The sequence below is a fragment of the Neoarius graeffei genome, chromosome 14, assembly GCF_027579695.1.
Source record: "Neoarius graeffei isolate fNeoGra1 chromosome 14, fNeoGra1.pri, whole genome shotgun sequence".
Lineage (NCBI taxonomy): Eukaryota > Metazoa > Chordata > Actinopteri > Siluriformes > Ariidae > Neoarius > Neoarius graeffei.
In genome coordinates, this window is record NC_083582.1 from 68,818,386 (window position 1) to 68,838,061 (window position 19,676).

Here is a 19,676-nt window from a genome sequence, read left to right on the forward strand (position 1 = left end):
GGTTATGAATAATGGATGGATGGCTGGATGGATGACATCATACAGTAGAAAATCAAACAAAATATGGCCACAGCCAACTTTTTCATGAGATCGGTTAAAAAAAAAATATTATATATATATATATATATATATATATATATATATATATATATATATATATATATATATATATAATTTTAAAAAATGAATGAATGATTTTTATGAAGATAAAATGTATGTTGTATATCCAGAGTGATATAGACCCTTCCCACGTGACGACAAACGCGGCCGCCATTTTGGACATGAACTACCAGTAGTCTACCACAGCCAACAACGAGGAACGACGGCGAAGCATCGAAAGGAATATAGCCATCAAAGAAAGTTTTTACTTTCAGCAAGACTTCCATCATGCCATTATATTGTTGTGCACCTGGATGTAGTAACCATCAACACACAAGGCAAGATTTATCATTTTATCGGATCCCGACAGATGCTGACCGACGGAGAAGATGGATAGCGGCCATTAACAGGAAAGACTGGCAGCCCTCGGCATACCAACGCTTGTGTAGTGACCACTTTGTTGGAGGTAAGACGAATAAAATTAGCCAGAAAAGGCATTACATTGCTGTTAACATTTTGTGGCGGCGAGTGTGTAACCAAATAGGTTAAAATAACCCATTGTAACCTCTTTGTTCTTCTGTAGTAGCTATTAGCTAACGACATTAGCTAACGTTGTGTTCCTTTGCTGTTGGTAGACTGTAGGACAGATCAGAGGTAATGTCCTACAAATAAGTGTTCAAAACAAGAGGAACATGTATTTGTCTCTTAAATCCAGGCCGTTCCCTGTAATCTGTAACAACGGTTGGAGAAAGTAATGGCAAATAGTGAGTGCACAAACCATAGAAGGTAAACTGTACACAGCGCCAGGGCAGTGTGATGGTATGTCTACTTTTAGATTGTGTTAGCTTATCAATGAACACACTCGTCACTCGACGAGTTTCACGTCTTTACGACGGATACTTAAATGTGTGTTAGGTATTATTCTTGCAGTCTAAGCAGTCATTGTAGCAGCTAGATGAGCGAGAACCGAAAGGGTCTGTGCCATAAACCGTTATTTCTTCATGTCCAAAATGGCAGTCGCGTTTACGAAGGTCACGTGAGTGAAAAGGGTCTATACAACATTAGTCTGGCTAACGCGACTTCAAAGCTCTCCGAGCTATTGGTCTGGCCAAGATATTAAGCCCAACCGTTTCCCAGAGCCCGTGGTTGACCCGCCTCCCTGAAATGCCTCAGTTTGCTACTGGTCGAAGCCAGAAAAGGCTGTGACGAAGCTTAAACCAATCACATCACTCTTTCCTCTGACGTATGTGACGCGACGGGGCTAACTGGTAGATTAAACTCTTACCGAAGCCGGTCGGGAGCAAGGCGAAAACGTCCTTCCTTTCAATAAATACCTCCAGGGCTGCTCTTTGCTCCGTTTTCAATGAGAACTTCCCGTTGAATGCTTTCAATACAGCATCTATGTGTAATAGATGCGGAAGCGTGAATGAAGCGCTTCCGGCATAGATTCTGTAAACAATCTATGGCTTCCGGTCGCAGTTCTACTACGTCAGTGCCTTGAACATGCCTCTACCCAGGGCCGTTGGAGATGCTCAAAGTTGATTGGTTCCCGATTTTTCGGGAGCTTGGAAGAGCTGTAGATAGCTTGCCTGGCCAGAAGCTCGCAACAGGCCCTCGTGTTGCGTCACGCTTAGGATGGGCGGGCCCAGGCTAATACAACATACCCAGTGCAGCCTGGGGAGCAGTAGGGGGTTAGTTACCTTGCTCAAGGGTACATTAGCCATTCCTGCTGGTGCAGGGAATCGACCAGGCAACCTTTTAGTCCCAAAGCTGTTTCTCTAGCCATTAGGCCATAGCTTCCCCAAGATGATAATTAATTACTAAATACGAAAATCATTCCAAAATCATCTCAGATATCCTTTTGAGAGATTGCAAACTCGTCTAAAAATGTGGTTAGTCATGGTAGATTTCATTCACCATAAAGCTTGAGTATTTCCTAAAAGTCTTAGCTAATCATTTTCCACAAAATTGTTGCACCTCCTAGAACTACAGTTGAAATAAATAAATATAAATATATATATATATATATATATATATATATATATATATATATATATATATAGCAATCCTTAAAACACGTTATACCTTTAAACAAATTTCTCAGTTAAAACACCCAAATAGTCATTTCCTGTTAAAGCTCGAAATAGATCAGTGCTGAGAAAAATGTTGGAAGTCATTATTAGATCACTGCTCATTACAAATACACGATATCCTAAGGGTGGGGGGGTGCGTGGATGCGTGGGGGAGAGCAGTATAATTTTGTATGAGTACCAGTTTGATACTTTTTCCAATAATAAGAATTTTCCCTGACATCCAGTTATTTTTGTTCAGTGGACCGAAAGCTACTAAATTTGAATCACAGACTTCCAATTTTATTTGTTTTTTTTTTAATCGAACAATTAATGAATTTAGAACCACATGGCCCTAAATTCTCCGCTAATTTTTCCTGCTTCACCATGACCCAATTCAAGATACTACATCATGCATGACGTGGTGGGCTTTCCCCGTTCGCACAAGGCATTGTGGGATACAAATTTGAAACAGGAGAGAAAAATGGAGGACGTGAGTGCGCGAATGAAACGTGAAAGACCGACTACAGTAACGGAAAGCAAGAAGAAAAGACGTTATGTTATATACGAAGGAAAGGAAACGCAGGACCGAACTAATAAGTATCGGCGGTCAGCGAGCACCTCGGTGTGATCAGCTGCTCGTTTCGTGACAGAATGATGGAACTGTCTGCTTGACTGCGTGAAGCGAGTGATTTCATGCACATTATTTGCTTTAATCCCCTCAAATTAAATAACTTCCCAGCCACAGAACGGCCTGATATTTTGTGAGATATTACAGAAGTAAGCATATATCACAATGACCAAATTTCAGAGGCAACTAAATTTCACTGATTTTATTAAATTGAAAGGCCGTCTAGCTTTAATGCAAAATTGCTATTATGCTCGCTTCATTAGCTGTGTGGTGAAAAACCATAAATAAAGACAATATTACAATACTAGAGTTAATCTAATAGCTGTACATGCAAGTATTATCTCATAGTCCCACTGTATAGAAATAACAACGAACACTAATATAGCCAGTCCTGCAAATTAAAAAAAAAAAAAATTAAAAACAGGTATGAATTTTTATACTGTGTCATATTATTTCCACTCCTTGCTAGCTAGCTAACTAACTGGTTAATTTTATTACTGTGTACTGTTTTGGTATACCCCAGGTACACTGCTGGGTCCTATTTCACTTGCTATGATGGCTTAGGACTACAATTGACATGATAACTTTAGGACTGCAGTTGCTACGAACAGTTTTGCTCTCAGTGACCAGTTGCTAACTTCATCTAAACAGACTTCACCGTCATGTTAAAACTAGTGTATAATGAATTTCCTGGTTATGTGATTGCACACATAGAAGCGAGTTATTCATAATCACACTATCCTGTGTCACCCAGACGAAGATCAGTTCCCTTTTGAGTCTGGTTCCTCTCAAAGTTTCTTCCTCATGTCATCTCACGGAGTTTGCCACCGTCACCTTCTGGCTTGCTCATCAGGGATAAATTTGTACATTCATATACCGTATGTAAAACGTCTATCTGGAATGTATTTACTTCTGTATAGCATTGTTTAAAGCGCTACACAAATAAAACCGAATTGAATTTTAACCCACAGTGTATATATAGAAAATATTTTACAATAATTTACACTCTATGGCCTACAGGACTGGAATTGCAGCTCTTTTTTTTTTCCCATGTGCACTATACTCATTATTCTGTCCTCTTCATCAGTGTCACTTTCTGCACACCACAGCACTGCTCTGACTGTGTATTTCTGTGCAGTGGATGGTTTCTCAACCCAGCAGTAACCAGGAAACATTACTCCACCTGTAACACTACAACAGACACTACCACATCAGAGTCACTGCATCAGCGATGTCGTATACGGTTTACTAATAGAAGTATTACACCAGAATTCCTTGTACACTTGTGAAATTGTGTATATCTCTCAATCGTTCAATCTCAAGCCATAGTTCGAGCTCTGCTTTAGACCCGTGTTTAGTATAACTACAGAAGTGATTATTGGACATCATGTGCGCTGGCTGGTCAAGAAATTTCTCGATAATCACCTCAAGCGACTCAGCAAAATGGCGGCCAATCACGTTCCCTATTTCCGAAATCACTCTCTACTCACTATATAGTGGACTGTATAGTGAGGTCGCCATTTTGTAGCGCTGTCCGAACGTATAGTGAGAATTATTACGCCCTATATAGTGCACTCAGAGTATCCCACAATGCATCGCGAAAAGTAGTGTACAACTGATGGTCACTAACCAAGCAATATATCCCATCATGCATTGCGGTCCGGCTGAAGGAAAGCAAATCAAAAGCCTGAAATTTGATTTAATAAAAGGCAGCGGAAAAGAAGAACGAAAGTATTCAGCCTTGATTTAAAAGAACTGAAAGATGCAGCAAAGTACTTTGTATTTATTAATGTGGGAAATACACTACCGTTCAAAAGTTTGGGGTCACTTTGAAATGTCCTTATTTTTGAAAGAAAAGCACTGTTCTTTTCAATGAAGATCACTTTAAACTAATCAGAAATCCACTCTATACATTGCTAATGTGCTAAATGACTATTCTAGCTGCAAATGTCTGGTTTTTGGTGCAATATCTCCATAGGTGTATAGAGGCCCATTTCCAGCAACTCTCACTCCAGTGTTCTAATGGTACAATGTGTTTGCTCATTGCCTCAGAAGGCTAATGGATGATTAGAAAACCCTTGTACAATCATGTTAGCACAGCTGAAAACAGTTGAGCTCTTTAGAGAAGCTATAAAACTCACCTTCCTTTGAGCAGATTGAGTTTCTGGAGCATCACATTTGTGGGGTCGATTAAATGCTCAAAATGGCCAGAAAAATGTCTTGACTATATTTTCTATTCATTTTACAACTTATGGTGGTAAATAAAAGTGTGGCTTTTCATGGAAAACACAAAACTGTCTGGGTGACCCCAAACTTTTGAACGGTAGTGTACGCTCAATATAATATGGATTTATCACAAAAATACATGCATGTATTTATTATTTTGAAAACCCACCAGCCGACTGATCTGGCACGTTTTAATTGTGCATCAGTAATGACGTAAATAATGGCGTGGCGGAGTAGTGTCTGAGAGTGGTTTTTTTTTCCATTTTACCAATCAGCTCACTTTATAGTCCTCTATATAGAATTCCCTCGATAGTGAGTAGGAAGTCGTGAACGAGTGAGTGATTTCGGTCACAGGGTTTGTCACTATAAGTGAGGAAGAATTACAAATGATGAAAGACAATGCTGTTCCTAAAAGCACTAAAGATGCTATGAAGTTTGATCTAAAACGATTCAAAAGGTAAGGTGGAATTGTGATTTATTTTATCGATTTCAAAACAAAGTATTTTATGTGACTCGGTGTACAGTAGATAAGTAACACAAGCCTGCGCCGCACCTTCATTACATTTACATGGCACAACTGAAGTTTGAAATAAATAATTTTTAATACGATTTTTTTTCTTTAGTAATCACTGGAGTATTTATACTAAAACAATTATCCACCTCAGGCTCAGTGAATATCAGTGATTATTTTACCCACATTCACTGGATATGAACAATCGTGCGCTCTGATTGGTCACTCCTATTACTAGGATATCAGCTCATATACCATGAGTAGAGAAAAACAAAATGACGGAGCATGTTGGTGAACCAACCAAGGACGAAATAAAAACTCTACTTGAAAAAAAAAAGCAACAAAATATGGACTAAAAGCATTTGATGGTAAGAACGAAACTTTTTTTTTCAAGAATTATTATCGGGGCCGCACGGTGGTGTAGTGGTTAGCGCTGTCGCCTCACAGCAAGAAGGTCCGGGTTCGAGCCCCATGGCTGGCGAGGGCCTTTCTGTGCGGAGTTTGCATGTTCTCCCCGTGTCCGCGTGGGTTTCCTCCGGGTGCTCCGGTTTCCCCCACAGTCCAAAGACATGCAGGTTAGGTTAACTGGTGACTCTAAATTGACCGTAGGTGTGAATGTGAGTGTGAATGGTTGTCTGTGTCTATGTGTCAGCCCTGTGATGACCTGGTGACTTGTCCAGGGTGTACCCCGCCTTTCGCCCGTAGTCAGCTGGGATAGGCTCCAGCTTGCCTGCGACCCTGTAGAACAGGATAAAGCGGCTACAGATAATGAGATGAGAATTATTATTAATGCATTTTTTCACAATTTGCTGCTGCCATTTTGCCGGTTTGCGTGGGCAATTCCATGTAAATGTCAACCTCACCATGCAAAAATAAAGCAACATGTAATACATCAAAACCACTCCCAGAGATATCACCTAGGCCTGTATTTTACAGATGTGAATAAGTTGAACCAATTTGTAACCAACCTAATATGTCACTGTCAGTCTTTCTTTCTTATAATGTAAACCCCAAGCTAAAATCAACTTTGATCATGTACAATTCTATATTATTGCCACAAGCCACAGAAATGTATGCAAAAATCCACAAAACAGCAAAACAATAGCCATCCTAAATATTATTTAATAACTTTGATAGTTTTAGCTGATATTTAGAGAGTTTTTCAAAGGGTTATGGTGGTTAAATTGCTGATTTTCTAAACATACGCCATGTCTATTTCAGACGCGTCACATCCATAACGGAATTTCGTCATATCCATAACGCTGACTTTTCCTTCCGAAACTCTGCATAAAATACAAAATATTTTAAACAAAGATTTTTTTAATATTCACCTTGGACCCCTCTATCAAATGGATATCTCCATTTCGACATTAGGTTTACAATTTCACAGAGTTTGATAAAAATGTACAGTCACCCAAGAAAAGTGATACTTTTTCTGTCACATCCATAACGCATCTTTTATTGGCATTTTCTGGCATGCCCTAGATGTACTATGGGAATTGTTCTTGTTCTATCACTTCTCCAGTATGGTACAGCCTTAAAATATGCAACACCTGTTTAAATACTGGGGGACAATAAAACATGCACTGGGTCATTTGTTGCCATTTTGAGTTCAAGTGTCACGTCCATAACGCTGGAATTGCTCCATTCTAAGCAGAAATGATTTTGTCGGATGTTTTGTATAAAGCTTTTATTTATCGAATTTGCACAAAAATAAAAATAAAGATGCTCCGTTTCTCAAAATCCAGTGAATGTGGATCAAATAAAACAGTTATTCGAGTCAATCTCGTCGTACATGGCTTATAGCCAACTCGGTGCTACCGTACGCGCCTCATCGGCTATCAGCTCATGTACGACTCGATTTTGTGGAATAACTTAAATAATAACCTAACTTCATCTTGGTTATTATTAACCAATATTCACCTTGCCTTTGGCGAATAATTGTGAATTAACTGCTTGTTTATTTAACCTGGTCAACTTTCAATTCAGTTAACTCCAGTTTTCAATGCAGTTGTTTGGCCTTTAAGAAACAAGGAACAGAAAATCCCATTAAACAACCTCTTACAGACCGCATACCACCAGTTTAGCAATTTAAGTATTTATAATTTCTCAATTTCTTGATGAAGCTGAGAGCCAACATTAAGAAAGTACAAGCAGTCCTGTAGTGAGTGTATTTTGATGGGAGCATGGACGGTTGTAATAATTTCACTGTAGTTACTGAATAATGTGCTGGATGGGAGTTTATGGTTTTACAAATCTGTCAAGAAAACTACAGGATGAAAGGAACGGACATGTTGTTAGACTGCCTGTCAAGCTGTGATGCATTACCCAGTGGAAAGACACTAATTACGAAGCATGTAGGATTCCCAGGCAGGCAGGCAGGAGAAGAAATCGAAATAATCCCTGAGCTCCAAAATCCACCACATACCGTAACAATAAAGAGACTAAATGAATCGGTTTGTCATAAGACACGTTTATTACATTTTCTCTTAAATCTCTCCGATCTCCACTTATTAAAACCAGCACGTTTAATCAAACGCTTGTTCCTTACAGCCTTCATGTTTATTTAATTATAGCTTTACTGGAAACTAACTCACCATCCTGGCCAAATAAGACTCAGAACTATTTAACAAACCCCAAGGGAACTGATCTGAAGTGCCACTTTTATTCTTAGAGCTTCTTGTAGAGTAGACTGAAGAGAACGGTAGCATTTTGCATCCGGTTCTCAAGGCAAATAAGCGTGAACTACTGAGAAACCACATGCCATATGTTCATCTTCGTGCACAGAATTGAAAGAGGAGTGTAATCAATAACAGAGACCCGAGCGAAGATCAGAGAGAAGCTTAAATGACAGCTCACGGTACCTTGTTCTTCCAGAATGCCATTCGGTATCTTCTTGTCGACTACACTGATGTCGGCTTTTTGGCGGTTTTTGAACCTAGGCAAATAATAGCAATAATAAGGAGGATCCGACAGAAAAAACTCACACAGGTATAAAGTCTTATGGAATCATATAGAGTCATGTCATCTGCCGAAACATGTTCTTTAAACTCTTCAAACAAGAAAAAAAAAGTTGTTTTTTTCTTACCATCGCAAACTAAGGCTGTTCTTTCTCATCAGAGGTTGAGTTTTGCCACTTACACTCAAGATAGTCCAGATAACATACGACTCTGTCCTTAGTCTTGTCTCTGAGTGCGTGTGCGAGTGTGTGTGTGTGTGTGTGTGCATGCGTGTGAGTGTTCCTATGTGTTACTTTCAGTTCCTGCCTTCATAAAGTGGGTGGAGCATCTGGAAATGACATAACATACAGTGTGCATGCATGTGTGTGTGTGTGTGTGGTACCTGAGACAGTAGCACGTTATCAAAGCTATGATGAGCAGTAGCAGTGACAGTACGAGCAGTATGGGCAGGATATGAGAGTTGGTGGACCCCTGGCCGTCTACAGGAAGAAGGAGAGGCAGTCAAAAGCATTGCAAACAAAGGAACAGGAAGCTGAGCCCCTACTGAGCTGCACAAGCTGGAATGGAAGTTCTGGGTGAGCTGATTCTGCCCTCAGCTGCCAGTTAAACCCATTATTATTCCTGATGTAAGAAGACCAACTGTGAGCTCCTGCTCACTTACGTATCCCCCCCCCCGCTCTCGCTTATACCAGAATGCAAGCAATCGAAGGAATAGGACGCTTATTATGAATGCTGACTTCAACAAATAATTAACCCTGAACCAAGGAAGTAAAGAGCCGTGTCTCTCACCAGGGATTTCAAATAGCATCCTGGTAAACTGTCATTTTGAAACATTTTGCTTCTTGAAATAGCGTCAAAATCCACCCTATACAGTTGTGGTCAGAAGTTTACATACAGTGACATGAATGTCATCTTGGATATGAATGTCATGGTAATAGTTGGGCTTTCAGTAATTTCTCTGAACTGTTCTTTTTCTGGGGCGGCACGGTGGTGTAGTGGTTAGCGCTGTCGCCTCACAGCAAGAAGGTCCGGGTTCGAGCCCCGTGGCCGGCGAGGGCCTTTCTGTGCGGAGTTTGCATGTTCTCCCCGTGGGTTTCCTCCGGGTGCTCCGGTTTCCCCCACAGTCCAAAGACATGCAGGTTAGGTTAACTGGTGACTCTAAATTGAGCGTAGGTGTGAATGTGAGTGTGAATGGTTGTCTGTGTCTATTGCCGCTTTTCCACTACAAACGCGGCTGAGTCGGGCTGAGCCGTGCCGTGCTGAGTTGGGCTGAGCGGGGCTGTTGGAGTTGCATTTCGACTACAACCGCGCTGAACCGTGCTGGCTGGAAGTGGGTGGACACATTGGGTGGAGTTAGCGAAAGTGGGTGGACGTCAGGTGATGTCGTTAAGCAGCGCAAACAGTGACATCAGTGATCTTTTAAGCGGTAGTCTCACGACCCGAATAGTAAACAATAAACATGGAGGACATGGAGTCGTTAGTGTTGCTGGTCTTGGTGCTGTGGCTTGTTGTCACCGACAACGCGGACAGATACTGGCAAGAGCGTATAGATGAGGCGAGGCGCATAAGACTTCAGAAATTCTCGTAATTCGTAATTATTCTTCTTCTTCCGGGTTTGCGGTGTTTACAGATCCCAGCGTGCTCGCGGGGCGTGTGTGGGCATGTGAGGACACTCCTCCTCACCAATCAGTGCACAGGGGAGTGTCTGCTCACGCCCCCAACCTCACTTGGCTCGCTTTGGCTCGCTTCAGCTCTACTCCAAAACGGTGCGAGTTTTAGGGGCTAAGCAGGGCTGAAGCGAGCTGAGTCGTGCTGTTTTTTGGTAGTCGAAACGCGAGCCGTGTCGGGCTGAAGCGAGCTGAAGTGAGCTGAAAAAGGGTAGTGGAAAAGGGCCATATGTGTCAGCCCTGTGATGACCTGGCGACTTGTCCAGGGTGTATCCCGCCTTTCGCCCATAGTCAGCTGGGATAGGCTCCAGCTTGCCTGCGACCCTGTAGAACAGGATAAAGCGGCTAGAGATAATGAGATGAGATGTTCTTTTTCTATGGCAGAATGATTGTACAGCATACATCTTTAATTTATTTAAAAACTAGAATTTGGTGCACTAGTTTTAATTTTAATTTTCTTTGAGTTTTCTGAAATCAACACAGGGTCAAATTTATACATAGGAGGTCAAAAATATACATACAGCACACCTAATATTTGGGTCAAATGTCTCTTCGCAAGATTCACCTTGACCAAACATTGTTGTTTACCATGAACAAGCTTCTGGCAGAATTCTGGTTGGATATTTCACGACTCTTCATGGTAGAATTGGTAGAGTTCAAGTAATTTTTTTTTCTTGGCATGGGCTCGACTTATAAGCACAGTCCATATATTTTGAAGTCAGGACTTGTTTTAAGCTTCATATTAGCCTGCTTTATCCTCCACAACCAGCTCTGATCCGTGTTTGGGTTCATTGTCCTGTTGTAACTCCCAATCCCAAGTCGTGTTCAAGTTTCTGATGGTTTATGCTGAAGAATTCTGAGGTAGTCTTCCTCCTTCATTATTCCATCCACTTTGTGCAATGAACCAATTCCACTGGCAGCAAAACAGCCCCAGAACATGATGATCCTACCACCAACAACAACTGGTACAGTGTCCCTCTGTACATGGTGGTCACTGTGGCCAAACAACTCAATCTTTGTCTCATCTGACCATACAGCTTTCCTCCAGAAGGCTTTTTCTTTGTCTGTGTGGTCTGCTTCAAACTTTAGTTAAGCTTGAAGGTGTCAATTTTAGAGCAGGGGGTTATTTTTTGGATAGCAGCCTCTTAGTCCATGGTGATCTGAACTGTAGACAGTGATCCATCAGCTTCCAGTTCATGGCAGGGCTGTGCCAGGTTGTTCCTGACCATCCAAACCAATTTCCTTTCAGCTGAGGGTGACAGTTTGGGTTTTCTTGAAGCAAAGTGGCTTGGCAAAGTGACTACACCTCACAATAACTTGCATACAACTGTATGAACTGATCTTGGAATTTGCAGTTGTTTAGAAATGGCTCCAAGAGACATTCCAGAGTTGTGTATATCCGCGATCCTCTTTCTCAGATCTGCACTGAGCTCCTTGGACTTTCCCATTTTACTGTGTGTTGGTCAATCCAATGAATACTGTAAACAAACCCTTTTTATGAAGACACAGAGAAGCTACCAGCTGTAGTCAATCATGATCACTAACAGGAAGTTAAGAGACCTCAGCCTGGGCAAGATAAGAGACATTTTGGAAGTTTCAGCACCTCTGAATTAACAATCTAAGTAAGCGTATATAAATTTTTAACCCTATGTTGATTTCAGAAAACCCAAAGAAAACGAACTTGTGCACCAAATTCTAGTGTTTCTTTTTTTAATTAAAGATGTATGCTGGACAATCATTCTGTCACAGAAAAAGAACAATTCAGAGAAATTACTGAAAGCCCAAATATTGCCATGACATTCATAACCAAGATGACATTCAAGTCACTGTATGTAAACTTCTGACCACAACTGTATGGTTCGTAAATACATTCAGTCAGTAAACAGGAAGTCGATGTGCGACAGACCTGAAAACGGTATACACGGTATAGAACCCCAAACTGAAGCTTGGTACCAAATATCAAGCAGTTGTGATTTGTAGTTGCTGAGAAAAGTGTTATGAAAATTTTGTAAATCCATGCTTTATGTTTCATAAATACATTCAGTCGGTAAACAGGAAGTCGATGTGCGGCAGACCTGAAAATGGTATACACGGTATAGAACCCCAAGCTGAAGTTTGGTACCAAGTGGCTATGATTTGTGGTTGCTGAGAAAAAGGGTGTTTCGGACGGACGGAGATACGGACAGAGGTAACCCAGTATACCCCCCCCCCCCCCCTCCTTCGGAGCGGGGATATAATAAACTGCTTCATGTGTTGTTTTGACGGTGCTGCTAAATCCCAGTCATTTACCTAACAATGGGTTGTGACATTAAACCCAACACACAGTATTTTAAAGCTGTGTGGCCATCACTCTGACGAACCACGCTGATATTATAATTCATTGTACGCCATGGCAGACTCAGTATGACTGCATGGAGCGAAGATGATGCTTAGATGAATGTCACAGCATGCCTGAAGAGGCAGTTAGATCATCATATAAAACAATAATTACTGTAAATACAAAGCTGCTGTTTTAAAGGAATCCTTCAGCAGATTTATTCTCAAACTTATTTTAAGTAAAAGTAGTGGAAGATTTCAAAAATCAAACTTTAATTTTCGGAGTCCAAATAGTATTTGAGAAAAATGAATTTTATTTAAAATGTCAGATGGGCTTCTTGCGATGGTGACGTAGGCGATGATGTCAGGTAATGGTCACTTAGAGCAACTCAACTGTTTATTTTCTGTGTTTACAACCCCGATTCCAAAAAAGTTGGGACAAAGTACAAATTGTAAGTAAAAACAGAATGCAATGATGTGGAAGTTTCAAAATTCCATATTTTATTCAGAATAGAACATAGATGACATATCAAATGTTTAAACTGAGAAAATGTATCATTTAAAGAGAAAAATTAGGTGATTTTAAATTTCATGACAACAACACATCTCAAAAAAGTTGGGACAAGGCCATGTTTACCACTGTGAGACATCCCCTTTTCTCTTTACAACAGTCTGTAAATGTCTGGGGACTGAGGAGACAAGTTGCTCAAGTTTAGTGATAGGAATGTTAACCCATTCTTGTCTAATGTAGGATTCTAGTTGCTCAACTGTCTTAGGTCTTTTTTGTCGTATCTTCCGTTTTATGATGCGCCAAATGTTTTCTATGGGTGAAAGATCTGGACTGCAGGCTGGCCAGTTCAGTACCCGGACCCTTCTTCTACGCAGCCATGATGCTGTAATTGATGCAGTATGTGGTTTGGCATTGTCATGTTGGAAAATGCAAGGTCTTCCCTGAAAGAGACGTCGTCTGGATGGGAGCATATGTTGCTCTAGAACCTGGATATACCTTTCAGCATTGATGGTGTCTTTCCAGATGTGTAAGCTGCCCATGCCACACGCACTAATGCAACCCCATACCATCAGAGATGCAGGCTTCTGAACTGAGCGCTGATAACAACTTGGGTCGTCCTTCTCCTCTTTAGTCCGAATGACACGGCGTCCCTGATTTCCATAAAGAACTTCAAATTTTGATTCGTCTGACCACAGAACAGTTTTCCACTTTGCCACAGTCCATTTTAAATGAGCCTTGGCCCAGAGAAGACGTCTGCGCTTCTGGATCATGTTTAGATACGGCTTCTTCTTTGAACTATAGACTTTTAGCTGGCAACGGCGGATGGCACGGTGAATTGTGTTCACAGATAATGTTCTCTGGAAATATTCCTGAGCCCATTTTGTGATTTCCAATACAGAAGCATGCCTGTATGTGATGCAGTGCCGTCTAAGGGCCCGAAGATCACGGGCACCCAGTATGGTTTTCCGGCCTTGACCCTTACGCACAGAGATTCTTCCAGATTCTCTGAATCTTTTGATGATATTATGCACTGTAGATGATGATATGTTCAAACTCTTTGCAATTTTACACTGTCGAACTCCTTTCTGATATTGCTCCACTATTTGTCGGCGCAGAATTAGGGGGATTGGTGATCCTCTTCCCATCTTTACTTCTGAGAGCCGCTGCCACTCCAAGATGCTCTTTTTATACCCAGTCATGTTAATGACCTATTGCCAATTGACCTAATGAGTTGCAATTTGGTCCTCCAGCTGTTCCTTTTTTGTACCTTTAACTTTTCCAGCCTCTTATTGCCCCTGTCCCAACTTTTTTGAGATGTGTTGCTGTCATGAAATTTCAAATGAGCCAATATTTGGCATGAAATTTCAAAATGTCTCACTTTCGACATTTGATATGTTGTCTATGTTCTATTGTGAATACCATATCAGTTTTTGAGATTCGTAAATTATTGCATTCCGTTTTTATTTACAATTTGTACTTTGTCCCAACTTTTTTGGAATCGGGGTTGTACATCATAGTTTTGCTAGTTTTACAAGTGTTTTACTGAATTTATCAGTTTTTAAATAAGTATGCCTCGTTGTGTCGAATATAAAAGTCATGATGATGCTAAAAAGAAAGCAGAAGTAGGAACTCAACTGCATTTCCGCAGAAAAAAATGCAGTGTGCTTGTTCAGCTGTAGCAAAGGGTCACCGACTGGATCAGACACGAAACCTCACACTGCAAAATCTTTTTTTCTTTTTTTTCCATATGATCTACAGAAAGTGTGTGTGGCAAAGTGTGATTGGACTTTGCAGCGTGAAGTCTCATGTCTGATCCAGTTTCTGTCGCCGACACTTTGCCACACACACTTTCTGTAGATCATGTAAAAAAGATTTTGCAGTGTGAGGTTTCGTGTCTGATCCAGTCGGTGACCCTTTGCTACAGCTGAACAAGCACACTGCATTTTTTTCTGCGGAAATGCAGTTGAGTTCCTACTTCTGCTTTCTTTTTAGCATCATCATGGCTTTTATATTCGACACAACGAGGCATACTTATTTAAAAACTGATAAATTCTGTCAAAATACTTGTAAAACTAGCAAAACTATGATGTAAACAGAGAATATAAACAGCTGAGTTGCTCCAAGCAACCACTACTGTACCTGACATCATCGCGTACGTCACTACCACAGGAAACCCATCTGACATTTCAAAGAAAAGTCATTTTTCTCGAACACTACTTGGTCTCTGAAAATGAAAGTTGGATTTTTGAAATCTGTGACTACTTTTACTTAAAATAAGTTTGAGAATAAATCCAATGGAGGATCCCTTTAAAGGAATTAATTTATTGTTTGAATAAGACAAAATAATTTAATATGAAACCCCATTGAGATAATTCATTTGAGTAAAATGTCAAAGCTATTTCACATTAGGAAATTGAAAATCTTATAGGGGGCGGCACGGTGGTGTAGTGGTTAGCGCTGTCGCCTCACAGCAAGAAGGTCCGGGTTCGAGCCCCGTGGCTGGCGAGGGCCTTTCTGTGTGGAGTTTGCATGTTCTCCCCGTGTCCGCGTGGGTTTCCTCTGGGTGCTCCGGTTTCCCCCACAGTCCAAAGACATGCAGGTTAGGTTAACTGGTGGCTCTAAATTGACCGTAGGTGTGAATGTGAGTGTGAATGGTTGTCTGTGTCTATGTGTCAGCCCTGTGATGACCTGGCGACTTGTCCAGGGTGTACCCCGCCTTTCGCCCGTATTCAGCTGGGATAGGCTCCAGCTTGCCTGCGACCCTGTAGAACAGGATAAAGCAGCTAGAGATAATGAGATGAGATGAGAAAATCTTATAGGGTAGTCACACAAGAGGCGGAATTACTGTAGCCGGAATGATGTCAGAATGAAAATTCTTTGTATATTCCGGGATATTCGAAGTGCATTCTAAAAATTCTGAGTGCATTCCAAACATCTGGGCCCATTCTTGTGGCCGGACCAAACGTTTTGCTCATGCTCAAAACATTTGAGATGTATTCGAAGAGGAGAAATATCGAACGGCATTCAAAGTGTATTCTAACTGCATTCTGACTGCATTCTAAATATTCTTACGGCATTCCAACAGCATTCGGAACATTCTGATCGTGTTCGAGGGAAAAATTGAAATGCCAAGCCACTTCAAATCCTGCCAGAATGTCCCGAATGTGCCTCGAATGAGCCGGAATGCCGTCGGAATGAAAATTCTTTGTATATTCCGGGATATTCGAAGTACATTCTAAGTATTCGAGCTGCATTGTCTTTGAATTCTTAGACGTTCGAAACACATCCGGCGGCTATTCCGGGAGCGTTCTGACTGCATTTGAGGTGAATTCGTACAGCATTCGAGGCACCTTCCGACGGTATTCGGGCAGCAATCGAACCGCACTCGTACGGCATTCGAAGTGCATTCTTAATATTCTTACTGCATTCTAACAGCATTCCAGGTATTCCTACTGTGTTCCAACTGCATTCGAAAGCTAATACACCCGGAATGTGCAAGAATCATTCGAGGTGGGTTCAAAGCGCATTCTAAGTATTCGAGCGGTATTCTTACAAAGCTGTAAGAATGTTGGTCAGTTTGAAATTCCCGCCCGAATGTGGCACGAATTTTGAAAAATGTTTCATTCCGGCTGGTTCTGCTTGATTCCTGCTAATTCCAAATAAGTTTGACGGGGCCTTTAAGAATCTGAGTTAATACAGAACAAGTAAGGGATAATGTACAGCGAGCTGGTATGACAGGGTGACACAGGACACGGACGTGATGCAAAACTGAACATCAAAATTAACATTTGAAAAAAATCTTCCGTCCTGTTTTCTGATGGAGTAACATTTTTTTAGGGTGTCGTCAATGACCTGACGTTGTTAATTAGATTATTAAAGCTACAAAATTTGCTGGACTCCTTTCTGCAGGTTGATGTGATTAGACATAGACCTCCAAAGTCAGAACTGTGTCCATAGCAACAGTTTGTTAATCATAGCAGTGGCAGAGAGGATTGAGCCGGACCAAGAGCGGCAAACATACAACCACTTCCTTATTCAACTTTTGAAAGGGGGAGGGGGACTAGATCCCCCTTTACGCAGCCCAAACCACCCCAGCGCTCCATTCACGTCAGTGACAAGGTTCACGGATTTCACCAAGCATTGCCCATTAGTTCTCTCTGGCAGGGTTAATGGGTGTTTGGAGGATGTTAGAGCATATTCCCAGTTACCTTTGATCACACTGGTATTTCTGGAGCAAACTGTTTTTGGAAAAACTGACTTTGTTTGAGGACATGCAGCTATATGGCTTCTCAACCTCCTCAGCAAACTTTCATTTGTGATGTAAGGTGACACACACACTTACGAGACCAGAAATGTTCCACTTTTGCCTTTCTCTAGTAACTACAAGAGTTTGACTCCCTGCAGCATGCCTTGCCAGATAACAGTAGGCACCATTTTTACAACGGTCTTTGGTATGACCAGACCATGAGTAGAACTCGCAATCTTCTGGCAGACACACTAACCACTAGGCCAGCTCGCGGTCTAATAACGAACTTTATTATGCTGTAAATGACCAATCGGAATTGAGTATTCAACAAAGCCGTGTAATATATGGCCCTTTTCCACTACCCTTTTTCAGCTCACTTCAGCTCGCTTCAGCTCACTTCAGCCCGACACGGCTCGCGTTTCGACTACCAAAAACCGGCACGACTCAGCTCGCTTCAGCCCTGCTTAGCCCCTAAAACTCGCACCGTTTTGGAGTGGGGCTGAAGCGAGCCAAACCGTGCCGAGTGAGGTTGGGGGCGTGAGCAGACACTCCCCTGTGCACTGATTGGTGAGGAGGAGTGTCCTCACATGCCCACACACGCCCCGTGAGCACGCTGGGATCTGTAAACACCGTAAACCCGGAAGAATAATAATTACGAATTACGAGAATTTCTGGAGCCTTATGCGCCTCGCCTCATCTATACGCTCTTGCCAGTATCTGTTGGCGTTGTCGGTGACAACAAGCCACAGCACCAAGACCAGCAACACTAACGACTCCATGTCCTCCATGTTTATTGTTTACTCTCCGGGTCGTGAGACTACCGCTTAAAAGGTCACTGAATCAGTGACATACAGAGCATCGTGGACGAGTTCGCGGAGTGCAAGGCTCGCCGTATGCCCTTCAAATAATGCGCGCAGTAGGCTATTGATGTTTTATTATGAGCCATGTACAGTATGTCACCTAATGTTTTTTTGTTTCTGAGTTACATGTTCGTTTGAAGGACTTAATGTACAAACTAACATAGTTGCACCCCGTAGTGTTGAAATTGGTAAACACAGTGCATTCAGTGAGGTTTGCACCGCCCTCCTTTTATTTCTGACTCTTCCTGTCAGCGTTGCAGCCTCTGAGCGCTCATTCGTATGCCCTTCAAATAATGTGCGCAGTATAGGCTATTGATGTTTTATTATGAGCCATGTACAGTATCCTAATGTTTTTTGTTTCTGAGTTACATGTTCGTTTGAAGGACTTAATGTACAAAATAACATAGTTGCACCCCGTAGTGTTGAAATTGGTAAACACAGTGCATTCAGTGAGGTTTGCACCGCCCTCCTTTTATTTCTGACTCTTCCTGTCACCGCTGCAACCTCTGAGCGCTCATTCGTATGCCCTTCAAATAATGTGCGCAGTATAGGCTATTGATGTTTTATTATGAGCCATGTACAGTATCCTAATGTTTTTTGTTTCTGAGTTACATGTTCGTTTGAAGGACTTGATGTACTAAATAATATAGTTGCACCCGGTAGTGTTGAAATTGGTAAACACCGCAGTTGCGGACATTTTGTAGCCTAAAATGATGTTATGATAAGCTTTAATAAAGTGCCCGGTCATTTGCCCCGCCCCCGGCCCGGCTCTGACTTGTTCCGCCACTGTCACTGATGTCACTGTTTGCGCTGCTTAACGACATCACGTGACGTCCACCCACTTTCGCTAACTCCACCCAATGTGTCCACCCACTTCCAGCCAGCACGGTTCAGCGCGGTTGTAGTCGAAATGCAACTCCAACAGCCCCGCTCAGCTTGACTCAGCACGGCACGGCTCAGCCGCGTTTGTAGTGGAAAAGCTGCAATAGAGTCGTAAATATTAAGAGCCAATCACGTTCCCATGTGCAAATACAATCCATCTAATATCTGTTTACCTATTTGCGTAATCATGCTTTCTTAATTCCTTGATAAGGTTAAATAAAGACCACACTGGATTTTCTTCAGGAAATAATTAGGGAACTACATGCACTTGTGCTATTTTGAAGGGAACATAGTTAATATAGCATTTCCTAGCAACATATTTTGTCATTTTGCATGAAAAAAAAAAAAAACTTGCAAACTCCACACAGAAAAGCCCCAGTTGTCAAGCAGGTTCGAACCTAGAACCTTCTTGTTGTGAGGCAACTGTGCTAACCACTGCACCACACTGTATTAAAGACGTTAAGGGGGGGAAAAAAAAAAGTTGACCTAGTATGAGTGTAGTTTTGGTTTAATCATGTAGGAGAAATAAAAAATAATAATAATATGAAAGCACAACATGGAAACTGTAGATTACTTACACTACCTACCGTTCAAAAGTTTGGGGTCACTTTGAAATGTCCTTATTTTTGAAAGAAAAGCACTGTTCTTTTCAATGAAGATCACTTTAAACTAATCAGAAATCCACTCTATACATTGCT

The 19,676-nt window shown here is 41.5% G+C and overlaps 1 protein-coding gene across 7 annotated transcripts in view; it reads right to left on the reverse strand.

The window, feature by feature from the left end:
- The window catches only part of ptprea (protein tyrosine phosphatase receptor type Ea), a 320,826-nt gene that overhangs the window by 65,867 nt on the left and 235,283 nt on the right, over positions 1–19,676 (reverse strand). For 6 of the 7 annotated variants that reach the window (XM_060940270.1, XM_060940271.1, XM_060940275.1 and 3 more), the window contains 2 exons: positions 8,879–8,975; positions 8,401–8,474 (listed from right to left, as the gene is read on the reverse strand). In XM_060940270.1, coding sequence (XP_060796253.1) covers positions 8,401–8,474; positions 8,879–8,975 — 171 coding nt within the window. Of the gene's footprint in view, positions 1–8,400; positions 8,475–8,624; positions 8,778–8,878; positions 8,976–19,676 lie in introns of those variants that run through there. The other variant, XM_060940276.1, reaches the window with a different exon arrangement.